Raw genomic sequence first — 20,037 nt, 5'->3', positions numbered from 1 at the left:
GCACCAGTGAATATTCGGGGAACGGATGTTGAGAGAGTCTCAACTTACAAGTACCTGGGTGTTCATATGAACAATAAACTGGACTGGAGCGACAACATAGACGCTCTCTATAGGAAGGCTCAGAGCAGACTCTTCCTACTCAGGAGACTGAGGTCCTTTGGGGTTCAGGGGACACTCCTCAGGAACTTTTATGACTCAGTGGTTGCATCGGTCATTTTCCAGGGAGTGGTCTCTTGGGCAGGCGGCGTCTCGGCCCGGGACAAGAAAAGGCTGGACCAACTGGTCATCTGTCCTGGGCTCCTCCCTGGACTCAGTGGGGGACAGGAGGATGATGGCTAAACTGTCATCAATGCTGGACAACCCGGCCCACCCCCTCCAAGGCACTCTTGACAGCACTCCACAGCTCCATCAGCGACAGACTGTTCCACCCTCGCTGTGCAAAGGAGAAATTCCGCCGCTCCTTCTTGCCTGCTGCTGTCAGACTGTTTAACAAGAACATTGCGTAGTCTCTACAAACTGCCGGACATTAGTGCAATCGTGCAGTCCTGCACCTGAGCTTATATTGTGCAATACTCAACATTCCCCACTACTGTATTTTTATTTTTATCCAATGCTGTTCCTTATATTTCAACGCAGCACTGCAGCACTGTCACTTACAGTATTTTTTCCTCTGTACTATGTACAGGCTAAAATGAGTGATTCTTCATACATTATATGTAGATGTACGTTGGTGTGTATATACACATGGTTACTGCGTATATTTTTGCATAGGTTTGATTCGGAATGTTTGCTGTTAATGTTATACATTAACGGCTACATTATGCCGCCGTCTCTGTGTGACCTATAGCTTTGCTGCTGTAACGCTGAAAATGTCCCCACTGTGGGATCAATAAAGGCTTTCTTATCTTATCTTATCTTATCATATCACATGACTGAATTCGGGGGAATTAATTTCCGTAAAAAGTGAAGTCATACATCAAAACAAACAACATCGATGACCTGGTCAAGATGCCTATTCACCAGTGGACATCATGTAAAATTATAGGGCGGAGATGTGTCCCTCAAACCTGCTCCGTTCATACCAACCACACTAAGGTCCAATGTCATGTGTTGCATCGCCTTACTCTTCTTTAAATAAAAATATAGCTAGACAGAGGATTATTAAGTGAGTATTCCGTAGGTACTTGAAGCGCCCCTATCCTACATCATTAGCCTGTGTCTAAATTACGTGTCATGGGAGTTGGCTGTCTGGCTGTAAATATAATGTAAGGATAGACGACATTGAAGTTATTGAGTGTGGATTTAAGAGGGAAAAATCTTCAAAGCTGCCGACTGTGCAGCTGAGACACTGGGTCAAAAGGGCCAGGTTAACATTTTCCTGTGGTTCTTAGGAATGCAGAGAAAGAACAAGTCCCCTATGTGGTGCATAGTTAGCAACATAGGAGGCAAAATACACACACACACACAGACACAAACTCAAGCAACTTCCTCCTAAGTTCTACACATGCACATCAAGTCAGCAGCCATCTTGCTGGTGATAGGCAACCATCACCACCCTCTGTTTCTTCCACTTCTAGAGCCCACCACACCCAACCTGACCTCCCACTGTTAACCTCCCACAAGCGAAGACAGGAGATGACTGACGAGAAAGAGGCATGCTTCTCACCCACTGAGAATTACACGAGCTAGAGAGATAAAGGGAGACAGGCAACACTAATCAGGGCATAGTGTTCTAATTACATCACACAACCTCCTTGCTGTGTCACACAGCCATTTTCACTATGGTGTATCGCTATGATTCTAGGAGCGGATCGCCAGGGGGAGTCAGTCTGCACACTGTTTTGGTTGCTCTCTGAAGGCATTCTGGGACACAGCAGTGAAAACTAACTATTTAAAACGGGCAAAATGACTTGAGATTCCATTGTGGGAAGTCGGGTCATTTCAGCACAGCTCAGTCAAAGCTGGGAAAATGATATCAGAAAGATCATATTGAGAATGATGACGTGAAGTACATTCAGCCTTGAAACTTCATAGGAAATCAATGTTAATGGAGGTTTCTGAGATGTCCTGGCTGCGAGGGGGGTGGTGCTAATAAGAAGTCATCTAAAAAAGGATGACATGATTTTCATTGTGATGGGAGTTGGCAACAAGCTAATAATAATTTCTGCACAGTTTAGAAGTCTGTAATAGATTTTATTCGCCACTATGAGCACTATGCAGTAGCTTAATCTACAATGTCACTTATTATATTAATAAAACTGTGTATGAAATCACAGTGGTCATGGTGAAGTGATATAGTCACTGCAGGCTGTAGGGTACTGCAACTTTTAACCGTGGGGAAAAAAAACATGGAAACATAATAAAATAAGTTGATTTAAAAATCAATATCAGAGCAATGCAGTCTTTTTTGAGAAATCCATTCATATTATATTGTCGCTATAATGTAAAAAACACTTATTTCCAATTTTTTTTTCCATTTTCTTCTTTTTACCTGAATCCTGTTTCAGTGTTACAGAAATCGCATTAAAGTGTAAATTTAAAAAAAGTTTCCAAAATTGGAGATAAGTGTTTTTCGCAGGCCAGCGACGATATGGAAAAAATATTGGAAGCTGGAACACCTGGCCATTATTAAATCTGATGGAAAATAAAGATGGACGAAAACATGGACTTTATCCCTATTTTCCAGCTATAAACTCTTCCATTATTCTGGGACTTGGGGTCTGTGTGTGTGGGAAATTGTTAAGAAAGAGCATTTTCCAAACAGCTCCCACAAATTGGATGCAAGGAAGCGTACAAGATGTCTTGGTAAGATGACAAATGAAAATTCAAGGGAACTAATGGTCCTGGCCCAACTCTTGGCTGGCCAATCAAGAAGTGTTTCATCGGGTATTTGCCTAAATTCCCAAAGCTACCTGTCCATCTGGCTGCCCATGCAAAAGCCTGCGGACAAGATGATTTGAGTGGCTGGCTAATTTACAACCTTTCTGAGTGGCTGCCTCAGCACTGACAAACTCTGAATGACTCTACAGGGATTGCTAGTTGGACAGACTACTCATCTTCCAGTGGAGACAAACAAAGGGGGGGTTTGTTCCACTGGGAGCCCGCAGGCAGTGAATGCTACTTCCCTTCACTGAGAGAAAAAAAAAAAGCAGAAGAGCGAGCGCACGGGTCCAAAGAGAGACTGTTGAAGAAACCAATGACTTGACAGGAAAGGGAAGAAAGCAAAAAAAAAAAAAAAAAAAAGCAAGTGGTGGACAGAGGATAAAAGACAAAAGGAGTTGGCTTATAGCAGTAGTTTTCAAAACGTTTTACACCAAGTACAAACTATAAAAATATTTTGCGCTCCGAGTACCACATTATGATCAATATTAAAATCCAGTAGCGTAGTAAGCACAAGTACTCATCAAAAGCAAGACAGAGTGTTCTTTTTCCTGAAAAGCATTGACATTGAAATTTTGTTTTCATGTGTGCCAACTAGGTTATCTATCGACATAAAGCACACCTCTCATTCGGAATAAAATCTTGATCGGAATGGGCTTGATCGGGGCAGGATATTCTGAACGGGGTGTGTACATGAAGCATTTTTATTCCGATCAGGCTTTTAATCCGAATAAATGTATCCATGTAAACGTAGCCAGTGTGCTCAACCTCCAATTTGTTTAAACGTTGAAAATAAAGGGAAAAAAATCTGCATGAACTTGGTACTCCAAGTTTTGTGCAACTTCAGAGGGATACTTCCCCCCAAATTTTGGTTGATTGCCACTTTTGTCAAACTTCAGTAGCATTGGACTATAATGCTACCACTATATATGAGTTAAAATTACATAGTTGAAACGATATACAGTCTCGGTGTTTGAGAGAGTAGTCTCGGACTACTTGATAGTACTACGATCTACTTTTGTTTTTCTTGGTTGTGAATTACGTGAACATTTCTAAGGGAATGCAAACCCGTGATAAGGAATGGCAATGGAGAAGACTTTTTCTAAAAGACTATACTTGTTTATACTCACACAAGGAACGATAATGATGAATAATGTACTCGATTCTGCTTCGATTCAAGTCTCACACATACAGCACAAGTCTTAATGCACGCAAACTGTTTTTGTAGATGTGTACTTGGTGAGGGATCACTTATCACTCATTTCTGTTTTTGCGATCACAGTACAAACAGCTGGGAACCACATCTGGTACCCAGCTGCAGAGGATAAAAGGATAAAAGTGAAGCTTTTACTTTTTTTTTTTTTTTTACAAGCATTTTATTGGTTCTATTTTTGATTTAGCGGGGGGAGAAATGTGTGTCTGTATTGAATAATGATAATGCCAATTTAACCACATAACTATTATTTTACTTGAGTTCCATAAAAACAAAACAAAAAACTTGTCACTAGTCCAAACAGAAGTACATTCTTGGAACCGACAGACTTTTTTTTTTAACGCAAAATGATCATATGTACTGTGTGCAAGAAAATAGAGTGTAAGGGTTCAGCAAGAAAGAAGAGGTTAGTAGCATTAAAGTTTGGTGAATGCTGCCAAGTAAAGGGTGAAAACAGCGAGAGGAAGTAGTCCAAAAGAAATGCCGCTGTCTGTTACAAAGACAAGAGCGAGGAGAGAATAAAAAGGAGATGCTGACAGAAGAGGCAGGTCGACTGATGGAGACAGAGAGAGAGAGAGAGAGAGCAGAGGGAGGGGTAAGAATCATCAGTTGCCCCTCATCAGCAGCTATGCTGTCAGAGCTCCTCGCCATAGCAACAATGAGTCATAGCATCAGTAAACAGAGGGAATGTTTTCTAAACCAAGACTGACTGGAAGATTAGCTGTGACATCACTTTTTGCGTTTTTTACAAGAATAGCACGCCACAAACTGGTCCGCATTGGGGAACAACAACAACATGCTGTTGTCATCATTTTCTCCCCCTGTTAGATTTCAGATTTAAAGTTGGATTTAGAGTTGAATTAACTGGCAGTGTTGGTACAGTATACTGCAGTGTTTGACAAAATAGCAATTGGCGCTAATCATACACAATCATGTCCCGAAATAAACTCTGATAAATATAGCGTTTGTGGAATAAGTGTTAATCCACTCGTTTTTAGCCATCTCTGGGGGCGGCCATTTTGTCTTCTGTCGACTGAAAATGACATCACAACTGCTCACAACGACCAATCAAAGCTCAGATTCAGAAAACAGATCAGCCGAGTGACTGAACAGTAGGCATATCGCATGGATGCACACTAGGGCTGCTCGATTAAGCGATTTTAAACCGTAACCGAATTTTCTGGATAAAACCATGTTAAAAACGTTCAAATCGGCACGATCGATTTTGTTATTTTTTGGTGTATCTAAGCCACCGTAGTTTCCTCTGCATTTCCGCTTCCTCCCACGAGCGCGCAGTCCGAAACAACGACAACATCCATGGCTACCGGCGATTCTGCTATCTGCTCAGGCAAGTGAGTGTTTAGTTAATAAATCGGGCAAATATACATCTGTAGTGTTGTGTGTGCCCCGCATGAACAATACAACTGGTGAGCAAGTAACTCAACGTCTGAAAGGCGTCACTTTTTTCTCCTCTACAACGGACCTCTGGTCATGACTATGCATCTGTACTTAAGATTGACAGTGCATTGTATTATTGAGTGACAGTTTTGCCCTAATCATTGATTTATGTTTAAGTAAGACCAGGGAGAAAGGTGAAAGGCTAGTCACTAGCTGGTTGGCAAAATGACTTGCTGACAGAGTCACTAGCTGGTTGGCAAAATGACTTGCTGACAGACTGTTTGGTTTACAGAATGTCTACCTTCTCTCATGTTGATGATTTCGTTTCAGATGTTATATACACTTTCTTCTTTCATTATTGCTTTGATTAAGAACAGATCTGAAATCTATTGTGTAAGTAAAATGCTGTTAAGCCCAATGGATTGTTCTGTGTGTATTAAGTTCAATTCGCTGGCATTTTGAGTTAAAAAAGAAAGAAAAATTAAGTTTAAATAAAAGACATTCAAAATACTTCATTTTTCATCATTTTTCATTTTACAAAGAAATCGTAATCGTAAAATCGGGTTTGGGAGAGAATAATCGGGATTTTCTTATTAGGCAAAATCGAACAGCCCTAATGCACACCATCACCTTGCTGTTGAGTTGTCTCTGCCGTCTCACTTATTACTACAGCTCTTCTCCCTCTCGCCTCACAAATAGTCTCTGTGCTCCGATAGCTTTAACTTTGGTTCTGTCTACTCAGTTGTTAAAAATCGCTTTGTCTACTCCACTCTTCTAAAGCTTAGCTGCACTAGGCTGACATCAGATCAAGAGAGTAGGAGAAAGCTTTGGTGTTTTAAATACCACAATGTCATAAAACAATTACCACTATTCTCGTGCTTCAAAGGACAGAAAGCCTTGCTAATTTATCTCCGATTATTGAAGGAAGAAGAAACTATACTCCTGATTATGTAATCGTTTTTTTTTTTTTGTTTGTTTGAATTTCACCTCTGAAGTGTAATAACTTAAGTGTTTTCTTTGTGAAAACTTTTTTTTTTAATAATGAAAAAAATAAGTCAATTAACATTCTGCTGTATATTTTTTGTGGCGGTAGGTGGAAGTTTTTGGGGCAAACTGGGTAAAAAGCCAAGCAGCAGTTGAAAGTTTCATAATGCTTGCCGACCCTTTGGAATTCAAGCTCTCATCTAAAGAGGGAGAAATGGGTCACCCACCACAAAAATAACATAAAAAGACAACAGTAAAGCAAGTAAACCCTCTGTCTAGAAGTGACAGTTGCATTGACAGCTCTGGTTGTTGTATTGAGCGAAAATCCCATTTGTGCTTTTCTTGTTATTTGCAGAGGAAAAGGGCCCACTCGAGCAAGGAAATGAATTGCTAATGGACAAGAAAACAGTCGTGCACATGCACTTATATGCAAGTCGTCACCATTTTAGTACAACTAATTTGCATCCTAAATGTTCACTAAATCAATGTTGCAATTATTTAGAAACCCGGAAGACAATGAATGAGTGCGCGGGACCGGCACTCGCCCAGTTATCAGGCTCTATAATTTGTAGACGGCGCAACTGCGTTTGTGCATAAAAACTGGCGCGTCTTGATCTTCAAGCCTGTGCAAGCTTTTGTCTGTTTCTTCGCCATCCTTTGACCTGCACCAGGTGAACTTGCCACTTTGGTCGCTGAAAGTCAACTGAACTTTACGCCTGCTGGAACCACATCTATCTATTGGCACAGGTAGTGTAATGGGATTTTGGTGAGACATTCTGCGCTCCGCAAATCAAATATCGAAATTGCGATATCCTTCGGAAATATCGCATTACGATTTTGTCCTAAAATCGTTCATCCCTACCCCTGGCCGTTGTAGTGCTATTGTGTACGGGGTGGGGAGGGGTGGTAAGCATAGCATCGTGTGTGTGCGTGCGGATGCAGGAATTAAACTATATTCAATTGAATTCATCAGTGATGGAAGCATGTGTGTGATGGAATGCGTAAAATGAAGATGAGGGGTTATGTACAGTATGCATAAATGTTAGCGACAAATACATCTCGAATGTCAGAAATTCTGCCACAAAATGACAAAAGTGCTCTACTTGTTACGCTTTTCTTTTAAAATGGCCTCTTATCAGTTCTTCGGCATCCATTACTGCCCGGTCTGGCTTATTATTACGTATCCCATGTTTCCATTTGTTGTCAAAAAACCTATCCCCTCTCGAAAAAACTTGAAGTACCCCTATCCCATAATTGAGTTGCTTTGATTCATCCCACCACCAGCGATGTAATTCTTTGTTCAGTTGAACAGTTGTTAATCGCGCGCTTGCATTCATTGAATAACTGAATAAAACGAAGGCACAAATCATGAACACAAGGTTAACATTTCTTGCGATGTTTGTGAGCATTTCAAACCGGTCAATTGCACGCATGCAGGCAAAAGCAAGTACTCTACTATTCAGACTTGGAGGAAGGGCAATGTGGTCACCGGTAGTAGCAGGACCGGGGATGGAAGCGGAGCTGCTTGTTTAGCAGACCCACCCTGACCGGCACAAAGGGGGCAACGCCCTCTCCCACAACCAGCCGAGGCAGACAGCACTATGATTGGCCAGCTGGATGACCTTTGATCCCAGGCATATTGTGCTCTCAGCTGGGCCAACCCTTGCCCCCTTGAATGCGGGTGCATGCGGTTGAACAACAAAAGATAGACAAGACCTAAAGTAGCAAAAAGAGCTCGACGACGGGAAATGGTCTGAGCGGATGTGGAAAGTGTGCGTGCGTGGAATGTATACATGTGGTGGATTAGAGCTTGGGTGTATTCATGACAGTCTTTCAGCTCTTAGCTTCATAAGACCCAATTTGTCCTAAGAAGTTCAAACAGCCTTACTGTTTTCAAACTTTAAGCCCTCACCTCAATTCCAGACGGTCTTGAGCTAGCAACCAAGCTAAAGCAACACTACCACAACGTCATCTTGGACCAATCTGTGTTCAAAAGGTTCATATGGAAAAACCATCGCAGGTGAGATTCTCATGTGGTTACGATTATCCAGAGGGGGGCTTTTTACCCAATTTTGCTGGTCTGTCATCAGCAGCCAGCGTACTCATCCGTCATTCGTCAGTCCGTAATTTTTCGTCACGAACCAAATTGTAATCATCAGTTTGTCAGTCCGTCAGTCCGTCTAATCCCCCGCCCCCAAAAAAGTCACCAAAACTGGTGTCCGTCAGTGACGGATGCGGTTAATGATGATTACTCTGATGGCCGAATATCCACTTTGGTCAGTGCTTGGTTCGTCATTTTTTTTTAAAAAAGTGTCCCGTCATTCATCAGTCTGACGGAATGCCCACTTCTGCAATTACCAAGTGTCAATACCATCATCCAGATCTTGGTGTACGCCGAAAAAAGACGACAAGGATGGGTCTCAGTCTTATACAGTTCCGGTGATGCACAGACAAAAGGCATCTAAATAAACACCCAAACCCAAAGCAGTATCACCAAAAAAAAGGAGAGGAAAAATTATTAATGTTACAGAAACTAAGATAGGCGCCAACCACTATTAATTTTTAGTCTGAAAAACATTTCAAACACTCCAACACAAGGTGTGCATGGAACCCAACAGACAGCATTATTTTTTTGGAAGGCTTTCCACAGTATAAATCACAATTTTGCTCCTAGTTGGTTTGCAATTGTTTGCTTCATGCTTTTTACTGAGCAACTTTTGGTCTAATGTTAAAGATGCTCATGTCAAAGCAATATGAACCAGGACCAAATGTTCAATCTAAAACGTATCATGTATCATTTTCTGCTCTGGTCCATACCAGGGAACCAAATTATTGAAATAGTAGAAACATAACCTTACTCAAGCCCCAAATCTAACCTTTCTTCCAATCAACACTTACGTTTACACAAAAAAAAATGTTTCTTTGGATTTTTTAACATTTTTTTTTAAGAATATGTTCTATGCAGGTCCATTGGTTGGAACAAGGCATTCTGAATAATATTGCGTTTGTGGAATGAGTTAAGCACCAAAATCCACCAGTTTATAGCCTTCTCAGGGGGCGTCCATTTTGTTTGTTTTGTCGACTGAAAATGACATCAGAGTTGCTCCGGTCTCCCGCAACGACCAATCGCAGCTCACTTGTTTTCTGAAGCTGAGCCATGATTGGTCATTATCTGATCCCTGCGCAACTGTGATGTCATTTTCAGTCGACACAAGTGAAAAAATGGCCGCCCCCTGAAATGGCTAAAAACCGCTGGGTTTCTCATTTTCCACAAACGAAATATTAATCAGAATGCCTTGTTTCAACTAATGGGCCAGCATTGAACATATTCTTTAAAAAATATATGTTGGTGTTGACCTCACTTTAAGGTTCTGGTCACACAGACCTACAAAAAAAACTGTAATATGCATGTCAGGCCAGTAGTTGGCAGTGGCACGAAAAACACTACATGCATTCTCGCAAACTAATAAAACGTGTTTTATTCCCCCTTTTCAACGTATACTGTCGTAAATTATCATGTAACACAACAGCAGTAATTATACACCTTGCTGGAGAAGCATCATAAGCGCAAATGCTACTTCAGCGCTGTCCTCCACCATTACTGTTTGACTATAACTGTAAAGCCAGACTGAACAGACATGCACATCCTTCATTTTCAAACGTTTTGATAGAAACGATAAGATGGTCGAAGTGTTTTGCAGTTTACCAAATATTGTTGTTAGCTACATGAACTAAAATCCAAAATGACCGTTTTCAGTCTACTTAAAAACGGTTCGGCGGACATTTACCCTAAAACTGAGCCTTTATCTTACTGAATCTGAAAAGTAGCCTCACTTCAAAACCAAACTTGGTCAACAGTAACAAATCTTATCCAGCCACCTTTGCGCCCAGTAGTTACCAAGACTAAACCAGCATCACACCTTCTCTTCGCTCATTCGAATTTGTCCCTCTCCTGTTAGAATCAGAAGCTGTCTTCGCAGGTTGTCTATGACTTGGGGGCTACGGTGGCCTGATTCCTGGACCTACTCTCCTAATGCACAACATGTGATTCTCTCTCAATCCCTGTGCTAATGGTTCAGACCTCCACCCATAACAGCAGTACTCAATACAGAATGCCATGTCATGGAGCTCTGCAGACAATGGAACTGCATGTACATATTCCCTGGCCCCTATACAAATGCATGCACCTTAAATGGAAACCCACCACACTTACTTGGGTATCATGGGGATGTCTCTCAAAAAATATTTAAAATAATCTGCAAGATGATGCAGCAATCGTTTCTTCAAAGACAAATGAATTAACAAAACATAATTAACAAATTGATTTCGAGATGACATGACAAGATCTGGAAAAAACACGAGTTTACAGACTGAGAGAATCTGCAGACAGGTTGAACTAGGATCCTGAGAAGTACAAGTCAAAGGTTCTGGTTTACCGCTGACCAGGGTGTTGTGGGGAAAAAATTAACGAGAAACCAGATAAATAAAGCGATCGTAATTAGTTACATAAGTAGAAACAATTGTCACATTAACATTGCTTTAAGTGCAAACCTAAGTTCCACTATGAGACAGTTGTTGTTTTTTCACGTTGGAATATGGACGTGAGCTGCTACCAAAGGTTGTGTCAGGTTTCATTCATTTCACATATCCGATGGGAAAAAATGAGATGCTATAATCACCTATCCAATTACGACCATTCCTCTACTCCACTACGATCTCGAAGTGCACTCTTGTTACATATACAAGTCTGCCAGGCAATAACCGTATGTGGAAGTAAAGCGCTAAAAGCGGGATGCACGATTGGCCAATATTCAGCAAACTCACCGACAAGAACGACGGATGATCAGCTCCTCCCAGTAAATCCAGCGCGAGAATGAATCAGAAAGAGAATTCAGTGGTATTCCCGAAGATGCCAAAGATCTTCTCCACCCGCTCTATGATTCTATGACGGCAATGTATGGTGTCGCTTTACTCAAGCAGGCTGACAATCTCTCACTCACACACTCAACACACACACAAAAAAAAAAAACACGCGGCGCTACAACGAGAAAACCTTACGCGTGCATTGAAGCTAAAAGGCATCAAAGAACGATGCTTTGAAGTCAGTGTTGATCTGTTTGTTGAGGCTCGGATGCTCTGTCCCTGTTAACTGTGCACTTACTGGCCTGCTCCCCTCCGGCTCCACCCGCTAAGACTGCCTTCCCAGTGCGCCCATTGGCACACACGGCCGGACATGCAAATCCACACTTCCCATTGATGTTTTCCAGGGAAAAGGGGGGAAAGGCAGACGCGTTTCCATCGCTCCACTGCGCCACTGTGTGGTAAACCGCCCACTGTGGTCGCGCTCCACTTGACGTCACCTTCCGTGGAAAGCGCATAAATAATTGGGAGGGGGTGCTGGTATGCATAAAGTTCAAAATATTACAGATAGCATTGAATGTACAAAAATACCTACAATCGTTGATAATAACTCTCCACATTGAGGTACAAAGTGATATTTAGTCACTCGGCCCAAAAATAAAACATTGCATTAACAAGAGCTGCGAGTAGCTATAAAGGGCCCTCGCAACCCTTGGCACGTTGGTGTACCGGCACATATAGCACAATAACCGTCTATAACAGTGGCGTCAAACTCATTTTTCGTCGGGGGCTCACATCGTTGTTATGGTGTCCCTCGGAGGGCCGTCATGAATGTGAACCTATACAAAGGTATGATCGCCTCATATGATCACACATACATAACAAATTGATGGATAGCTAGTTTCAGAAATTAGAAGCCGGTAAGAAATTGTTTGCTCAATTATTTTTCAAACTATTTCAAAGTGGAGGATTGGTAACAATCAAAATTTTAACAATGTTGTTAAAAGTGACAAAACAATTAGCAAAAAACAGTGAAGTTGACGCACATGATTTGCCTTCATGGGCCACATAAAATGAGGTTGCGGGCCGGATCTGGCCCCGAGCCTTGAGTTTGACACCAGCGATATACACAGACAGGGGGGGGGGGGGGTTGCCCACGTCTGCCTAAAGGCTGTTTCAGTTGAAAATATATAAAAGAACAAATACATAACAGCACATTGAGTTGCTTTGTGTATGAAATGTGCTATATAAAACAGTTGTCTTGTCTAAAAACAAAATGAATAATGTACATTACAGATTTTTGCATACAAATAAAGAGTATTTAAAGAAAATGCAACCAACGAGGGCAATTAAAACGTGCATTTCGGGGATGTCCACAGGTTGAAAAAAAAAGAGAAACGTGAAAAGAGAATCAAGATGACGTCATACTGACCATCGATTACACTGCAGCAAGTCAACGGTTAAATTCGGTGCCCAGTAATAGAAAAGCAGACATACAGTATAAGGAAGTCGAACGTATTGTTAAGTTAGTCCAGTCAATTTGGAAAAGAATTCGCAAAAAGGGCCACTTGTGAGACATCTTCACCGAGCCTTCTGACACATACAATATGGCGGAACGGACGTCGTACTGTTTAGTCCACAAAGCGACTTCTATACACATGTTCAAGCCCAGACCGCCGCACTGCGAGTACATACACTGTAATCCCCAATGTGTCCAGTAGAGGGTATCATAGTTGGTTATTCTCAGAATGATTTCTGAAAATTTTGATAACTTTTTTAAATGATTTTTTTCAGTTTAATTTCGGTCTAATAAATATAAAATAAAGACGTTTTATTTAACTGAGTCCACCAGTACTAGAAAAAACACAGTAATTCTTAAATTATCCACCAGAGAGTAGCAGTGATTTTTTTTCAGATTTTCTTCAATTTTATTTACTGAAACTAATTAAAAAAAGAAGGAACGCTTCACGAATTTGCGTGTCATCCTTGCGCCCGCTCTACCATTTGAGCTAATTTTCCTTCCTGCCTGTTGCCTCGGCTTTCAAAAGAGTATCTGGCCCTACATTCAACATCTCTGTCTCAATAAAACTGCCAAAATGTGCAGTGGAGAATGCAGGCATCGATCCGGATGGGGGCTGATCTTTTCGCCCCGCTCCCGCAAAGACGCAGAACTGGGCGAATTTTCACAGGGTGCCGAGCGTAGTGTCCCCAGAGAGCATTTGGCATGTTGCGGTGCAGAGATTATACGAAACCGTTTTTGTAGGAACGGGTCTCAAATCCGAGACCTTTCGTTTCAGTGGCAGCTTTGCTCCATTCCTTCACTACTTTGCGTAGTCCCCCACGTGCGTAGAAAATCCGATTCTTTCATCCACGCATAGTAAAGCAAATTCATCTATAGCATTTGTCAAAATGTTTGGCAGTAAATAGTTTATAGAATACACATTAGGCTTGCTGTAGTAACTGTATATCCCCATCTTCATAATTTAAACACTCCTAATATAAATACTCCTTTTAAAATGAGAGATTACTGTGAGTATGAGTATAAATTTATCATAATAAATGATGTTACTTAAATCGGACGTCAACCTAAACATATTTTTTTTCAAGAATATGTTCTATGCAAGGGCATTCTAATAAATATTGCGTTTGTGGAATAAGTGTTAATCCACTCATTTTTAGCCATCTCAGGGGGCGGCCATTTTGTTTTCTGTCAACTGAAAATGACATCACAACTGTTCACAACGACCAATCACCGCTCAGATTCAGAAAACAGCTCAGCCTGTTTCATGTTTTTCACTTCTCGTTTCTTCGTGAAGAAACGAGAAGTAAAAAACGCTGCCATGGTGGTGAAGCCAGAACAGTGCCAAGATAAGGTTAATTAAGGATAGAAACAAAATCGTTGGTTTCATGATACTGCCTTTCACTGCTGTAGTGACAGGAGGTGTTTGACTTTGCATACCCAAACGAGAGAAGAGAGAAAAAAAGAGAAAAAAAAACATTGCTCTAACCTTGATTTTACTTTACAAAGTGCAAATTGACTCTGTGGATTGGATTTGGAAGCACTGGAGTAAATGTAACATTATTTCTCCCCAAAATAATCATATATTAATGGTGATTTAATTGGATTTTTCATTTGCTAAAAAAATGATGAGTCCAGTTCTGTGAAATAGTTGTTAACAGACCTTTGTGAATCAGTGTCTTCTTATTGGCTCAGTGTAGAGACATGTTCTACAGTCCCCTGGCACACTTCCCTTACTTAGGAATTACGAAATCACATTATGAAAAACGCCATACACAGACAACCACACACACTTTTCAAAATCACAGACAGAGTGTAGGTATGCTTGCACAGACACGATGTGGGTGTTGTACTATATTGTGAAATATAGTACCTCTGAATCACAATCTGAAGAGAATTGAGCTTCCCTCGACTGCCAACTACCCGCGGTAGGTGACGTTAGCCCGGTGAAACTTTTTTTGGAGCAGACTCCGTGGTTCTACTACTTTCTTTTGACGGTTGTCTTAGCGTTTGATTCTCAGTTCTTCTTCTATTTGCTTTTGACGATTGTCTCGGCTTCTCTGTTTTGCTATTCAATGTGTGTTGATTAGGAGCAAAATACAAATTTTGTCCCACAAATTGCTAAGCGAAACTGCTTAATTCAAGCTTTGTAATTGAAAGCCTGTTTACTAGTCAAAAGTCACAAATTGGCTGAGATTCACATTTTTATGTCATGTAACATGTAAATTACGTAGTCATTAAATCTTGGTTTAATGTGAATGCAATGTACTGTTTTGGTACATGGTGGTTTAAAATATTTGCCTAAAAAAATTAGGTGCCTTCCCGGGGGCCCTTTGTCTTCTGACCCACACTCTAGTTGGCCTTCCTGTTTCTCTGATAACTGACTAATAAAATGCTACCATGACACCCAGACATGCATTAAAACGAATCAAACAAATCAGTAGCCTAGTTATTTAGCCTATTCTTAAGACATTTGATGCCTACATTGTTTTAAATATTTTTTTTATAATTTACCAGTACACCCCCAACATCGAGTTAACTCGTTTTTTTGGGCGTTTTTTTTGTGTGTGTGCATTTGATGCCCAAGTCTCTAGTCTCAGGCTTGGCAAGCGCTGTAATGACGTGCAATCGCCAGCAGGTGTCACCAGTGTGATTTATCAGACCCATTGCCAGTATGTAGCACAATCTTCATACATTTTTTGTTTTTATGGCATCAAAGTTTCTATTTTAGAATTGTTTTGGGGTTTTTTAATAAGAAAATTACTGTTTATATATCTTAGGTTGTCATAAAAGCAAAAATATTGGGATCAAAGTTGAAATTAATAACTTTATAGTTTATATATGTCTTTTCACAAAACCCTTGATTTCTCAGTTTTTTTTCTAGAAACAGGATTTTCAGTGAAACTTGCCTATGTTCTACTGCTACTACAAATGCTAGAAATAAACCTGGCTGGCATTGAATGAGTTAATAGATCAATCACTTGTGGAGAGCGGCCTTGTGGGTGCAGCAGGCTCTTACATAAACTTGCAAAATCAGGAGCATAAAAGCAGGCTGTAGTTTACATGGTTACTCTAGCACAAGATAAATTGCTTTTAAAGCGAGCCCATATTTTCTATTGTCTCACACTCTGCCTCTCTCTCACAAGTCAAAGTATATTTGAGCGTGAAAGGTCAGAAATGACTCCAGAGCATGTGTGTTAGATACTGCAGCAGAGCTAGTAGATAACAAGGGGAATTAGCAAAGCGAGAGGTAGCAGGATCGATGCCCGAATTCTCCAATCCACCTTTTGCCAGTTGTGTTGAGACTCAGATGTCGAATGTAAAGAAAGGCCTCTACACTCCAATCAAACGTCGGCCTTCGGAAAGTCGGTACACGCCGTCTGTTTGGTGTATGTAGCGCGCAAGGTCGTAAAGTCGGAGCCGTTGTTGGGACATCTGGGGGGGCGTGTTTGGCCGAATCAACATGATTCATGTTTGTCCCTTGTCCTTTGTTCGGCCGTGGTGGTGAAACTAGAACAGATGAGTTTCTTTAAAGCGGGAGTCAACCCAAACATATTTTTTTCAAGGATATGTTCCCAGCAGGCCCACTAGTTGAAACACGGTATTCTGATTAATTTTACGTTTGTGGAATAAGAGTTGAGCTGCAAAAGGCACTCGTTTTTAGCCATCTCAACCGGCAGGTAAATGAGCTCAGTTGATTAGAAGCACCTGTGGCTAAAGCCAAACTGTGGCAGGGTTTTTACTTTCTGGACCTGGATTACCCACCTCTGCCGTCGACTGAGAATGACATCACAACTGCTCACAACGACCAATCACAGCTCAGATTCAGAAAACAGGTCAGCCGTGATTGGTCGATTTGAGCAGTTGTGATGTCATCTTCAGTCGACACAAGACAAAATGGCCGCCCCCTGAGATAGCTAAAAATCGGTGGATTAACTCTTATTCCACAAACGCAAAATTAATCAGAATGCCGTGTTTCAACTAGTGGACTTGCATAGAACATATTACTGTATATTAAAAAATATGTTTGGGTTGACTTCCGCTTTAAGGATGGAAATAAAATCTTTGGTTTCATGATACTGCCTTCCACTAATGTAGTGATCGGAGGACTTCACATTGCATGCATTAAAGATAGACCAAGGTTAGCTCTGGTATCTATGCACACCGCAACACATTTGCATTAAATCGCTAAGAGACATGAATGACTGTTTCTCTGTCTCTTTTCTAGGATATGACGATGGCACATTTTGTTCAATCTCACACATCGGAAACTCTGATTTCAAAAACCTTCTCGTTGGATGTCTTCAACACAAGTGTCCAGCCCACAGATCGACACTCAGCTGTCGCTCTGCTGGCCATCGTCACTAATGACAGCCGACAAGGGGTCCTGCGCTGCACTTATAAGGAGGACTTCAAACGTATCCTCCTCCCGGCCGTGTACACGTTTGTCTTCCTGTTGGGCCTCCCGCTGAACTCTGCCGTCATACTGAAGATATGGAGGAGGCGGCCCAGTCTTTCCCGCAGCAACATCTTCATGCTCAACTTGGCCATAGCTGACTTCCTGTATGCGACGTCACTTCCCTTGCTCATCTATAACTATGGGAGTCATGATTACTGGCCCTTTGGGGAGTTTGCATGCAAACTAGTCCGCTTTCAGTTCTACAGGTGAGGCTTATGGTTATTTGTGGACGTATGAAAATAACGTCCTTTGAAACAGTCCAGTTCTTCTAACTTAGTCTGTTATTGTCTGCTGGTTTTGAAGTCGAATGTATTTGATGTCCTATTTATTATTACAGTAACCTTCATGGCAGTATCATCTTCCTCACTTGCATCAGTGTGCACCGCTACATTGGCATCTGCCATCCACTGGCGATGTGGCACAAGCAAGGCGGCCGCAGGCTGCCGTGGCTCATTTGCGGAGGGGTGTGGCTTCTTGTGGCCCTCCTCTGCGCGCCCACATTTTACTTTGCCTCAACGGGGATCCAGCGCAACCGCACCGTCTGTTACGATTTAAGCACGCCAAAGCAGTCCGTGGACTACTACCCGTACGGCATGGCTCTCACCGGCCTCGGCTTCCTCTTGCCTTTTACGGGCGTGATGTTGTGCTACTGCAGAATGGCCCACATCTTGTGCCTGCCCGCGTCCTACCAAGGTGTCAACATGCAGACCAGGGACAAACGCGACAGGGCGGTGAAAATGATCATTGTGGTTGCAGCTGCGTTCTGCATCAGCTTCCTGCCCTTTCACCTCACCAAGACCTCATACCTGGTGGTGCGCACGCTGCCTAATGTGTCCTGCGAGACTAGAAACCTATTTTCTATCATCTATAAGAGCACCAGACCATTTGCCAGTATGAATAGTTTTCTGGACCCTATTCTTTTCTACTTTACTCAGCCACGGTACAGACAGAGCACCAAAAGGTTTGTCCTCAGAGTCACTACTCGAAGGGAAAAGGACAGCAGTGCTTGACTCAACATGGCCATCATTTTCTTTTCATATTATACATGTATATATCTGTCTATAGACCTTGTTGTAATATACCCACCAATGAAATGGTGTGTGATACGAAAAGGTAACCTTGTTTACTTCTGAACTCTGGTAATGTGTACATGTGAAAAATAATGTAACCACATAGTATGTGGCAGAGCCTTGGGTGGGCCTGGGTGTGCACAGGCCCACCCAGATTGAGAGACTGCCCACCCAGTGAGATTCATGAAAAAATATATACTTTTACATTTTTAGTAAATTATGAAATTATTTGTGTTTTTTTTTTAATTGAATATTAAGAATGGCATAATTGTGGTTGTCTAAGGAAGATCTGAACTTCATATTAGTCGGTTTGTCATTTTATTTGAATATACGATGTGTCGGGACAGGAGGATTGAGCGAAGTGAGAGAAATATTCAGGCCCACCCTGATTTTTCCAGGCCTACTCATTAGCCACGTTTTGTCTACGCCCCTACCACATACTAGCTTTAGTGATCGAATTTTATTTTTACATGAATTTTAATTTTACATGAGTCAAATCACTGTAAATGCCATATATTCAGTTTATTTTTATGAGTCAAATCATGGTAACTGCCACGCAGTCAGTTTAAATATTGCACTAGGTTGAAGCCATTTTTTGTACTCTACTCTACTGCCATTGCTAATAGGCACTGTGAACGTCACATTGTAAGATTTCAAATCCCTCTCGAGCTGTGCTCTACAATGTTGGATGAAATGGTATGCAGCATGTAAGTTGTATTTTAGCAAAAAAATGTGGTTGTGAATTACCGCAACGTCATGGTGGATGTTGTGGACGCAAGACTAACTTGTTCCTCATTGTTTTCTGTAACTCAAGCAATATTTTTGGACCGATTTGGAAGGTTTACACGTCTTGTTGTTACCCTTTTCTCCACTAGGTGACATTAGTTTGACCAAAGATAGAAATTTATAGCTTTTCAAGCACATTGTCTCATTTTGACCGGTAAGGTTTTTGAGCCATTCCACCGTATAGTATTTGCTTAATGATGCTGTGACCATGCACAAGATTAATAAGTTGACTGATTCTCGCGTTTAATTGTGTTTACTTTTTACAATGTTTAGTCTTGTGATTGGTTGTTTCATGTGTCATGAGTGTTCTGAACTCTGCCAAAACATCTTGTATGTATAAAACCGGTGTAACCCCGGGCTAGCGTTAACAATAGAATTATATATATATTTTTGTTTCGTTACGCGAATTAAATATGTTGCTATTTTGTTCGTGAACGACGTTTTGGATGTTGAAACACTGATTAAACCTGTCACTATGAATTATTGTATTTCCTTAATGTGTAGTAGGTCCTTTAAATGAATTGAACAGCTGTAAATAAAAGGGAATTTGAGACCCTCTATTTGTAAGATATATAACATCAGAAGGCAAACTTAAAGTAGTACAGCATCAATTTTTAATGTGATTGTGTTATGGGATGGATGCATCTTTTACTACAGTGGAGGCAAGACATTCTCATGTAGATTCAATATTAGTGTCTAATCTGCCCACCTAGCATTTCATTTTTCAATGTAATAGTTAATTAACGTCGCTGTTCTGTTTTTTAATGCATTTATCTAACTCAACGGTAGATTCCTTGATTTATTACAATACATTAAATAATATTAAAATGAGCCAATTTACACGCGAGTGTAACTAATATAACTACAT

At 41.1% G+C, this 20,037-nt stretch overlaps 2 protein-coding genes across 11 annotated transcripts in view; one reads left to right on the top strand and one right to left on the bottom strand.

Moving 5' to 3' along the window:
* The window catches only part of numbl (NUMB like endocytic adaptor protein), a 48,763-nt gene extending 36,987 nt beyond the window's left edge, over positions 1-11,776 (bottom strand). For 2 of the 8 annotated variants that reach the window (XM_086036418.1, XM_086036423.1), the window contains exons 1-2: positions 11,637-11,776; positions 11,300-11,417 (exon numbers count right to left, since the gene is read on the bottom strand). Coding sequence is in view for 2 of the 8 variants with exons in the window: in XM_086036415.1 (XP_085892541.1) it covers positions 11,637-11,710 (74 nt within the window). In the remaining 6 variants the exon portion in view is untranslated. Of the gene's footprint in view, positions 1-11,299 lie in introns of all 8 variants that reach the window. The other 6 variants (XM_086036417.1, XM_086036422.1, XM_086036416.1 and 3 more) reach the window with 4 other exon arrangements.
* A 289-nt stretch (positions 11,777-12,065) lies between these two features.
* p2ry6 (pyrimidinergic receptor P2Y6) lies at positions 12,066-19,727 on the top strand. 3 transcript variants are annotated; one of them, XM_086035931.1, is made up of 3 exons: positions 12,066-12,184; positions 17,083-17,519; positions 17,651-19,727. In XM_086035931.1, the coding sequence occupies exons 2-3, from the start codon at positions 17,086-17,088 to the stop codon at positions 18,321-18,323; spliced, it is 1,107 nt and encodes a 368-aa protein (XP_085892057.1). In that variant the 5' UTR covers positions 12,066-12,184; positions 17,083-17,085; the 3' UTR covers positions 18,324-19,727. The 3 variants fall into 3 exon arrangements, with proteins under 3 accessions (XP_085892057.1, XP_085892056.1, XP_085892058.1); XM_086035930.1 differs by lacking the exon at positions 12,066-12,184 and adding an exon at positions 14,638-14,782; XM_086035932.1 differs by lacking the exon at positions 12,066-12,184 and adding an exon at positions 16,854-16,995.
* Positions 19,728-20,037: the final 310 nt, after the last annotated feature.

The sequence above is a fragment of the Filicampus tigris genome, chromosome 7 (assembly GCF_054856515.1).
Source record: "Filicampus tigris isolate MCC_2025a chromosome 7, RoL_Ftig_1.0, whole genome shotgun sequence".
Classification (NCBI taxonomy): domain Eukaryota; kingdom Metazoa; phylum Chordata; class Actinopteri; order Syngnathiformes; family Syngnathidae; genus Filicampus; species Filicampus tigris.
The sequence above is the reverse complement of the archived record's forward strand: the minus strand, read 5'-3'. Positions and strand labels throughout refer to the sequence as shown.

Excerpts from the sequence above, each read along its gene's own strand:
- p2ry6 (XM_086035931.1), top strand. The coding sequence starts at position 17,086 with ATGACGATGGCACATTTTGTTCAATCTCACACATCGGAAACTCTGATT. Across the intron at positions 17,520-17,650 it reads GTCCGCTTTCAGTTCTACAG|TAACCTTCATGGCAGTATCA; the intron begins GTGAGGCTTATG and ends TTATTATTACAG.